Source organism: Silene latifolia, chromosome 6, assembly GCF_048544455.1.
Source record: "Silene latifolia isolate original U9 population chromosome 6, ASM4854445v1, whole genome shotgun sequence".
Taxonomy (NCBI): domain Eukaryota; kingdom Viridiplantae; phylum Streptophyta; class Magnoliopsida; order Caryophyllales; family Caryophyllaceae; genus Silene; species Silene latifolia.
The window spans coordinates 93,775,578-93,786,891 of NC_133531.1; the positions used below are offsets into that span (position 1 = coordinate 93,775,578).

General features: G+C 39.7%; 1 protein-coding gene across 1 annotated transcript; it reads left to right on the forward strand.

The window, feature by feature from the left end:
- The first annotated feature begins 9,802 nt into the window (after window positions 1-9,802).
- LOC141588366 (uncharacterized) lies at window positions 9,803-11,107 on the forward strand. The gene has a single exon (XM_074409812.1). The coding sequence runs from the start codon at window positions 9,803-9,805 to the stop codon at window positions 11,105-11,107; it is 1,305 nt and encodes a 434-aa protein (XP_074265913.1).
- The last annotated feature ends 207 nt before the right edge of the window (window positions 11,108-11,314 follow it).

The window sequence follows — 11,314 nt, forward strand, 5'->3', positions numbered from 1 at the left end:
ACCTCGTCTTAAAGTGTTTCAGGTGCCTTGTCAGCCTCTACCTCTTCGTTGCCATCAGGTATCTCTTTTTCAGTGATATGATAAGAAGTCACAATTTCCAAGTCTTTTGCATCACGGGAGTGTGAAGATGGAGGTTTAGACTCTTCAACATTGTTGAGGACAGACCAGTGAGAACTAATACTCGTCTTTGTGCTTTTAGTGGCTCATGCTGGATGATGTCCACCACTTGCAAACACTTCATGCGAGAGGGTATTGTGCTTCTCAAATCATCACTTATGTTTACTTCTCCATCATTTTCTTCCACGGAAGTTGAGCACAGAAGAGTCTTACCACTATCATTATTGGAGGCTCCTAAATGAGTGAAGACCGTGTTTGAACGAACGCCTAAACGATCACTTAATTCACCTTTCTTTCTTGTACATGGCGGAGGGGTTGACGACTTAACTTCATTTGTTCCTCGTTTATCCAGTCGAGTGAAGACAGAAGGACGATTTGTTGTAGGACTCGGTCTCCCACTGTCGAATACGAAGGACGGGCTCTTTGTGCGCAGTGGACTCATCCTGTCGAAGACTGAAGATGTTGATAGTGTTTTAGTGTCTTCTGCTTCATTCTTCTCAGCCTCTTCCACTGTGATATGTTGTGAAGATGTAGTAGTTCTGTTCCTACGAGCACTGATCTTCACGGGTGTAGGAGACTTATAACCAAGCCCCGCTTTAGTCTCTATAAAGCTTCCTTCTTGCTTGAACAACTCCTGTTGAGTTTTTTAAGCCCATATGGTTCAACTTCTACAACTTTCCCAAGCGGAGTTGGTTTTGTAAAGTCGTATCCTGCATTTACCAGTAGCTTGTATGCGTTGGAATGAAATATTCCCAGATTTTGATCGCTTGATGATTGGTTTGATGAACAGACGAAACCAACTGGAGGAGGTCTCATAAATTTCGTTTGGTTTGAACTTGGAAGAGGTGTGGTGACTTTCACCATCCATTCTTGCTTGATCATTGGACTTGGTTTACTTTTGTCTTTAAGATCTCTCTTTTTTATATATTCTGCAAAAGGACTATCTCCTTCTTTGCGGCGAGATTTGGGAATATACCGCAATACTGGCGAGATAGACTTCTGTGGCATTTCTTGCTTCTTGGGTGATGTAACGGGAGTAGATGCTTTACTAGCGTTGTCTATATTTTGCTTATCATTTTCTTTAACATGACTCGTAACAACATCTTCTTTGGTATTCTCTTTCAGCTTACCTCCTTTTCCAGTTGAAGAAATGGTAGTTGGCATGAACTCACTAGAAGTACCATTTTCTTCAAAAAACTTTTCGTCAGCCTTAGTGAAAGGCTTGGCGTCTCCATTCATCTTCCTTTCACTGCCGTGATAATACATTAAGCATTGATGGAGGGTTGATGCAACGACTCCATTTTCATGTTTCCATGGTCGACCTAATAATAACTTGAATGATGTCTTGGCCTCGATGACATGGAAGAGTAAGTGTTTCAGATGACAAGTCACCTATGCTAAGGTTTACACGTATCATGCCAATAGCCCGCTCTCCATTTAAGTTGAAACCGTGAATTACTGTTCGACTGCTAGAAAGTTCATCAACCGTGATGCCTAGCTCTTTCATGGTTGCTTTGGGCATGAGATTCACTCTTGAGTCTCCATCTTAATATTCTGTTGACTTTTTGTCCTCGAATGTAGCCTGACACATAAAGCGGCCTATTGTGAGGCTTGGAACCCAGAAGTAGATCTTCATCTGAAAAGGTCAAGGCTGCATTGCAGGAGACACATTGTGTTGACTGCTCTGCAAGCTCTCCTACATTTTTCATCTTGCCAGCGTATAGTTCTGGTTTATCAAGTCATTGGAGTATTATCTGACGCTTCTCTTTCGGCAGGTGAAAGTTTTATCTCCACCCCATATTTGCGGAAAGGGTTGAGAACCTTTACAACTTCAATTTCCTTTTTAGGGTAAGATTGTAATTGTTGTGATGGCACCGCATCATTTGCTTCGTTTTCCTTTACTTTTTCTTTATCATCATGACTTACTGCAGAAATGGTACATACGGTAACATTGTTCAAGAAATATCTTGGAAATAATTCTTCTAGAGCAATATGACTCAACGATTTTTCCTTAGGCATATTGATAGGCAAGACACATGGTTTGACCACTGTTTCAGACTTCTTCTCCCAATCAGACATGCAGGATTTCATCTTCTTTGATTGCTTTCATTGATGATGGACATGTTCGACTGCTTGCCATACTTGTTTCTGTAATACTACGGTTTTCTATGTCTATTGGTACTCTATCGAGTAGGACTTACTCAGTCGAGTAAGTAGCTTTTTACGCAAAACAGTAGTCTGTCTGTTGGGTACTCGATTGAGTAAGTGTGAAACTCGATCGAGTAAGAGGCACTCGATCGAGTAAGTCACTTACTTGATCGAGTAAGTGTGTCTTATGGGTTGATTTAGCCGGGTTTTGTTAATAACGCGAGATTAATATAAAAGGCTTCCGTCATTATTGTTAAACACTTTTAACATTCTAAAAAACTTTCAAGAGAAGAACAAGAGCTACGTTGTTCGCATTCGTCGCGTTGTTAGGAAATCTCAAGGCTAGGATCGCCGGATTGCCTCGTTCGTTATACCGTTGTGATCGTCGTGTCAAGGGTAAGCTTCTTATACAATTTTTATAGCATTTCGTTGAGTTTGATTAAAACCCTAATTGGGTAGTGTTGGGGGTTTTGGGTGTATTGTGTGGATCTGGTAGTAATTGTATGTATACATGTTATAGGAGGAGGATTTGTAGAGGAAATGTTTTGATTAGCTGCTTGGCGGTCTCGTGTGATTGCTATTCCAGGTAGGGTTTCCCTACTCAGTATTGATTATATGGTTTTGTTGGTGATTAATTGTTGTTGTTGTTTTATATCATATCTGTAATGGATTTGGAATTGGTGATTGTTGATAGTATAATATAATTGTCGTATAACTGTCTGTGGGGTGCGAGGTGCGTCCTCGGCTGAGTGGAGTCACTTGCGGGAGTGGCTTCACGCCCTTGATTCGCCTTCTGTGAAACCCGCCACATAAGGGATGTGCACATTTAGGAACTTGGGTTTATCGCTCGGATGAGATGAGCGGGGCTTAGGTGGGAACGGCTGCGGTCCCCCACTGGCGGTGTGGAGTACTTGTTGCGATGAGTATTCAGGCAGGACTACACACTTTAGTGTGTAGTCAGGTGTATGGTGATGAGATGGAGTTGTGTTGATTGAGCTGGTTTGTAGTATTGTTTTATTGTTGCTGTTTGTTTGTGTAATCAGTACTGACCCTGTTTAATTGTTTTAAAAACTGTGGTGATCCATTCGGGGATGGTGAGCAGTTATTGAGGAGGTATGAGTTGATGCGCATGAGATAGCTGGGTTGAGTCATCACGAGCTGTTTAATAGTCTTACGTTGTGTCATGAACTAGTTTGTTGTTTTTAGATAGTATTTTGAGAACGGTTGTATTGTACTTTATCAGTTTTGGATTTGACCGTGTATCGCTTTAAACTATATATTAAAGTATGTTTCTTTATGTTCTATTTAATATTCCTTGCCTCGGGTAACCGAGATGGTAGCATTCTCATGCCTTAAGTGGTCCTGGTTTTGGGGGTGTTACAGTTTCTTTGTCTTCTTGCGTTTGACTAAGGTCCACCCTTCGCCACCATCATCTACATTCTTCTTCTCTTGAGGAGCTAATCCTGCTTTTGGGGATATCGATGAATATGGCGTTTGAAACCATATAGCAACAGGTTCAAGGCTCCCGAATTGCAACATGCATACATCCCACTCACGATACATCATTGGCTCCTCGTGTTCCTCATGCTGCTCCAATATTGCAGTAGTTTGATTTGTAGCTACTGTTTCATCCAAGTCAAGGGTAATCTTTCCGTCTCTGGGTAATCTTTCAAGGGGATGACTTACTAGTCTGTGATAGCGACAATAGTTGGGATCACTTGTCTTGTTAGCCTGATCAGGTCTCTTGGACTTTGGCAGTTGTATAACCTTTTTCTCCAGAAGGTCATCTAGCATTCCAGATAAGTCAGAGTCTGGTAAAGGGTACTTCCTAGCTTGTAACTCTTTTAAAGTGGGCTTGTTTTGCTGATAATTGTAAGCATATGACTCCTTCTTTTCAAACTTAGGCTTTGATGAGATCTTAACGGGCGAGCCGCTGGTTTCGACGACCATTGCCTCCTTTCCTATTGACTTGAAGCCTTTATCCGTCTTTCTGAACTCCTTCTTTTCACTTGGCGCCTTAGAAGAGGTTGATCGAGCTTTGCCACGCCCTTTGATTGTAATTCCCATGTCGTGAGCAAGGGTTGCCAATTCTGGAAAGCTTTTCGGCTTGATCCCTTTCATTATATAAAGAATATCCCAGATCATCCCGTTAATGCACATTTCCAGTGCTGAGGATTCACTTAAGGGATATTTGCATTGCAGACTCAATGTACGCCATGGATCGATGTAGTCGACGACAGGTTCATCCTCCCACTGTGCAGTGTTTAGTAGTTCACTCATGCTGACGATACGCCTAGTGCTGTAGAACCGGTTAAGAAATTTGTCTTCCATGCGACCCCAACTGTCAATTGACTCAGAGTCCAAGTCTGTGTACCAATCAAAAGCAATTCCTTTAAGAGAACGTACAAAATGCTTGACTAGACGATCACCATTATTTCTAGCATTGTTGCATGTCTCGACGAAGTGGGCGATGTGTTGTTTTGAGTAACTTATTTATTATTAACTCAAATTAATTCATTTATTTGATTTTTGACACTTAAATAAATTTTTAGTGCCTATAATAATAATAATTTTCATCCTAAGTTATAGTAGACTTGAGACGTATTTCCGTCTAACAAAAGACCGTCACGTTTCTCTTGTGAGGCTAGTTTAATCCGGACCAATCACAAAGCGACAACACACCCACCCACCTTTTTACACCTCACTAAAATAATCTTTTTTGTCTCCCTCACTCGCACACTTTGTTTCAACCGGCACTTACTCCTTGTGTAACACCCCAACTATCCGGCCATGATAATTGGAGCGTTACCATCTCGGTTTCCCGAGGTAGTGTTTCAAAACTTCAATTAAAGAACATTTTATAAATAAATATAATGTTTAGTGAATTACATAAATGTAAACAAATGAATAAAAATACAACTCATGGCTACTATGCTCATTTAACTAGCTACACTCGTCTCGTGACTCATCAAACTCGTCCCGTCTCCCGCGTACTATCCAAACCATCCGTATCTAACCTGCTCCCTATATGACCAAAGGATATCATATGGATCGACACAGACCACCCCAAAAGAGAAAGGTGACAAATACACAGATACAACAAACGTCAGTTTCAATAAACAAATAAAGTGTGACACGACTCAAGTGTGTGGGTATGCAACATGACTATTAATATGAATAAACCATTATCAACAGCCACCACCACAGTATCGGGACACGCCCAGACATACCGACAACCACACTTCTACCGGGACACGCCCAGACATACCGATAACCACACTGGTACCGGGACACGCCCAGACATACCGATAATCACAAATAGGTACCAGGACACGCCCAGACGTACCAGGTCCGGAAGCCAACCGGATCCCCTGCCAGACAACGTGTCTCAACCTTACGAGTCCCTCCATAACTGAAGCTATCAATGTGCACATCCCTCTTGGAGTGAGAAGCTCCAAGAGGCGACTTAAGCACAAGACGGTCTCCCAACCGTCTTACGTCTCCTCAATAACCAAGTAACACCACCAATGATCTCCAACACAACACAACAATGACCATACATGGAAAATGCAACACAATATCAATTATATGACTCATCATGAACTCAATCCCAACATATCATGGATAAAACTTCCTTAAAGACCAACATATTATCCCAATTGACTCATACATATAAATGATGATGCAAGACACACAAATATGGACACAAAAATATTGAAACCAAGTAGGATAAACCTACCTTTTAGCATACTCCATAAGCTAATCCAAGACAACAAGAATCCATCTCATAAAACCGTCTTATCCTAATCTATTATAAAATATAAAACCCCTTATTATTACCCTCTAATTACCCATAAACACATACTAATTGCTAATTAATCAACCCAATAGAAAACCTCCAAAAGTTAGGGTTCATAAGAATAGAAAAGGGTAGATCTTAACTTACAAATCAAGAGGAAGGATGAAGGAAGGTGAGAAATCCACTAAACCAAGCTTGAATCCCCTAATATGGTGTTTGTGAGGGTTTTAGAGAGAAAGGAGTGAGTTTGGAGAGATAAGGAGGAAGGTGGAAATGATTTTAGGGTTAGGGGAGAAAGAGATTAAATCCCGTGTTCTGAATGTTAGAAATCTATATCTCATTATACAACATATTCTTATATGTTACAATTTAATTTAGTCATAAAATTAATTTAGATCTTATGCATTCAAACACAAAATAAATATAGAGAAGAAATCGTCATTCTTACATTGAGATTTCGGATCAAAGGGCACAAGTAAGATCTCCTTCTTACTTGTTCTTGAGCTCTCCTAATATGGATGAACAAAGATTCAAGGTTATAATCTCTCCCAAGGAATTATACCCAAGATAACCTCCTAAAAGACTAATATTATTAATACTAGAACAATATTAATCTTAATAAAATTGACCCAAAACTATTGTTTTATCTCTTGTATTTCGGTCAAGAGAGGAAGATATATGGAGTTTTTATTTCTCTAGTTTTCTTAGAGAGCTTTTCAATTTCTTACACTAGAAATATTGTATGTGAATGAATGAATAAAATTAGAGAGAAAAACTCTCTATTAGTCCCTCCAAAAACCGGTGGGAAGGAAGAAAGGGGAGCCAATGCATGGTCAAGTTTTTCTATCCAAGAAAACATAGGCTTGCATGGCTATAGCTAGGTGTAATTATTTTGTTTCCACTCAAATAATTTAACATAATTTAAACACCATACTCCCTCCATATTTCGGTCCATATTAGATAAAATGGATTCCATTTTATCTTTGTCAATTTATCAATTTGTCACATGTCACAAGTCATGTAAAATTGTCATGCATTTTTAACGTATTAAAAATCAACGTATTAATAAAACACGTCATGTAAAATCGACTTAGTAATTCACAATTACTTGTACCAAAATGCTTTACCAATTATAAATTACAACATCTTGTATTTATAATAAATTATTCATTCAGTTTTAATTGTTTCCGTGAACAATAATTTCATCTAAGTAATAAAACAATTCGATTACTTAGACCGTATCTTATTTAATCGAATTACAATGAGATACGTAAATATTACTTCCAAAATCGTCCGTCAATTTTAAGTAATTTAATTAACCCGTATCGACATACGATCAATTAAATAATCAATTAAGAGTGTTATCCTTTAGGTATGACCTAAGGGGATCAACTGATCACCACCGTCGCACGACAGTAATGTCAAACTCTAGTCAGCCAATCATTACCGATATGTGTGGACCAGTTGACTGTAAAATATTACATCCCACATGTATTCTTAAAACGAGATTTAAACATGTGATCATCACGATCAACAGTTGTGATCGCATTATTGTCGGAGGACACATATTCCAACACTGAAAACAACGGCACTCGATCGAGTGGCAAGTCCACTCGGTTGAGTGTCACTCACTTGTTCGAGTGCCGGTCCACTCGGTCGAGTGGACCTCACTCGGCCGAGTGCGACACAGTTCTCAGCAATGGCCAGTTTTCGTAAAACAGTCATATCTCACTCGTTTCTTGGTCATTTTGGGCATGTGACCTACCGTTGGAATCGTAAGAGAACAATCTAGCACATACAATTGTAAAAACATCAATAGCATGTCTAGATCTCAAGTTATGACAGTTTTAAGACGACTCTTCTATAGGCGGACATTATAACAACTCCACTAAGTCTAGTATTGGTTATACTCGGTCCACTCGGTCGAGTGAACGCCTTAGAAACTACGAGGTATTAAAAACTTTCCTCCTTAAAAATAACTTCGTCCCCAAAGTGCACCTCACTCTCTCATTTCCTCAAATCTGATGCATTCTCTCGCACCTCACATGTTTATCAATCATATACGCTCTTTCTAAACATCACACTCATCCCAAAGTTCTTCACTCAATTCTCACTACTTCTCACATTTATCAACCGTATACGCTCTTTCTAAACATCACACTCATCCCAAAGTTCTTCACTCAATTCTCACTACTTCTCACATTATGTACTTTCTCTTTCCTAAATTTCCGAATTATTACATCCACTCCCCCTAAAAGGGAAATTCGACCCGAAGTTCAGCCATCAAACCTCATAATGATCTCATACACTCGTTACTAAATTCCACGAATAACTATGTTCTCGATGTCTAGTAACAAAAATCTTAGAGAGAGAAAATCCTCTCTAGGAAATTAGGGTTTCAGTTGCAAATGGCAAAGAAACCTAAATCAAAATCTTCTCTTAACAAAAGAAAAATTATTTCTAAAGCTAAATTACGTCTGTCCTTTTCTAATATGGAAAATCTGAGGCTTGATAATAGTGATGATTCATCGGAACCAACTAAGGTAGAGGCATCCAGTTCTGATGCACCACCGATTCCGCAATCTGCTGACGTGAAAACCACTAGCGAGATTGTGGGGATCCCAGTCATTAACCTGGATACCGTCATTGAAGATGATGTTGAATCCACAGAAGAGGAGAACCCTATAGACGATGCTGCGATTGAGGATAATCCTGTAGCAGATGAAGCTGGTTGGACTCAGGTTACTGGTAAGAATCGTTCCTACTCTCCTATTTCATCTCAGAAAGAGGTACTTCAGATAACTGCTGAGGAAGTGCAACCTGAACTCGAATATTGGTCGACTGTAGTAATTTGTTATGTGTTAGGGGGAAACCCACCATGGGCGCGTCTGTCAGGTTTTATTACTAATCTGTGGGGGAAATATAAATTTGATAAGGTGTCTTTTCTGCCCAATGGAGCGTTTCTGGTTCATTTCCCTACTTTGGAGTGTCGAAATCTTGTGCTCAAACAAGGATTCCCTATGTTTGAAAATAAGCCACTGGTAGTAAAACCCTGGACTGAGACAACTTCCATGGCTAAAGAGCCTGTCAAGGTTGTGACAGTGTGGATACGTTTATGTGGCCTAGGCTTGAAATTTTGGGGTGAAAAAACATTGGAGAAACTTGCTACCTTGGTGGGTAAGTATATGCGTGCTGATAGTGCTACTCTTGACAAGACCAGACTAGGGTATGCAAGACTTATGGTAGAAGTAGAGGTTGGACAAGATTTCCCTGAGAAGATTTACTTTAAGGATGAGAAAGGCAATGATGTTTGTGTGTGTGTTGAATATGAATGGAAACCTGTGGTTTGTGTCTCCTGTAAGGGCATTGGTCACATGAAGGATGTCTGTAAGAAGACAACTGCTGCTCCTCGCATAATTCAGGTTTGGAGACCAGTGGTAAAGCCTCATGTGCCTTAGCCACAGCCCACTAGTCTTAACAAACCAGAGGGGGTGATACCATCCACTCCTTTGTTTGGGGGGGGGGGGGGGGGGGTAACCATTCAAAATTCTGACCATCTACCTGTTTCAGCCAGTCCTATTATTCAAAGAGTGAGGCAAGAACATGTTCCTGTGTCCCATCTAAGACCTGGGACATCCTATAAAGCAGTTGTGTCTCCTTCTAAGGACACTGCTAGTACTGCTCAGACAAGGTTAGTACAAGAAGAAGGGGGGAGTAGCATCAATATTACTTGTGATAATGGATAGCTTGGGATTTTGGAATGTTAGGGGTATGAACAACCCAAATAAACAGTTAGATAATAAGCAATTTCTTTATCAAAATAAATTTGGTTTATTTGGATTAGTGGGGACTAAAATAAAGGAGCAGGATTTTTTGGTTGTGCTCAATAATTTAGGAGTTCAGTGGAAGGATATCAACAATAATATGCATCATCCTGGTGGAAGAGTCTGGATTATTTGGGTTCCTCAAGTCTTTAATGTCCATCTCATTGCTGACAGTGACCAGCATATAACTGTTGAAGTTTCTGACATTACTTCAGAAGATATTTTCTGGTACACTATTGTGTATGGGTCTAATTCTGACAGTGATAGGCTTAATCTTTGGGAGCAGCTTACTCAGATCAAGGATCAATGTCTCAAACCTTGGTGTATATGTGAGGATTTCAATTCAGTTTTGGATTATAATGAAAGACTGGGTAGAGAAGTGACCTGGAGTGAAATTAAGGATTTCAGGCAGTGTGTTGATTATTGTGAGGTGACTGACATTGTTGCTCATGGATCGTTTTTTACCTGGAACAATAAACAAGACCCTTCTACTCGTGTTTTTTCTAGAATTGATAGGTGCTTAGTCAACATTGAGTGGCTTCAGTTGTTCCCTGACAGTTCAGCTTATTTTATGAATGAAGGAACTTTTGATCACCGTCCCTGTATTTGCTATAGAAGGAAGGAGGCACCTGTCAGAAGCACTTCTTGTAAATACTTCAACATGTGGAGTTTAGACTCTAAGTTTAAAGAAGTGGTTGCCAATGAATGGAATAAGAATATTTCAGGGGTTAAAATGTACCAAATTGTCACTAAGCTTAGGAACCTGAAGAAGCCTTTGAGGGATTTAAATAAGAACATGTTTTCTGATATTGAGAGGAGTGCTGAAGTTGCTAGAGTCTTGTTGGATAGTCTGCATTCTGCTATGCATATTAACCCTCAGGATCAGCAACTCCTAGCTGCTGAACATGAAGCTGCAGAGGAATTTAAAACTTTAAATAAGGTTAGAACAAAATACTTATACCAGAAAGCAAAGGTGGAGTGGTTGCTGGAAGGAGATGAGAACACTAATTTTTATCACAGCAGGATTAAAGCCAGGCAGATTCATAACAAGGTATCTCAAATTATTGATATTGAGGGGGTCAGTCATCATGATCCTTTGGCTATTGAGAATGCTTTCTTATCTTATTATATTGAACTGCTGGGATCAAGTAAACCAACAACAAATGTGCATAAACCTACTGTGAGAACTGGCAATCTCATTAATGATCATCATGTCTAAATTTTGCTCAGACCAATTACTGATAATGAAATTAGACAGTGTATGTTTTCCATGCCAGCTGATAAAAGCCCTGGACCTGATGGATACACAAGTCAGTTTTATAGAGATTCATGGGATATAGTGGGTCAGGATGTGTGTGCTGATGTGAAGGATTTTTTCCACTCTGGTCAGCTCTTGAAGCAACTCAACACAACAAACATTACCCTG

Coding starts and splice junctions, on each gene's coding strand:
- LOC141588366 (XM_074409812.1), top strand. CDS start 9,803: ATGGATAGCTTGGGATTTTGGAATGTTAGGGGTATGAACAACCCAAAT.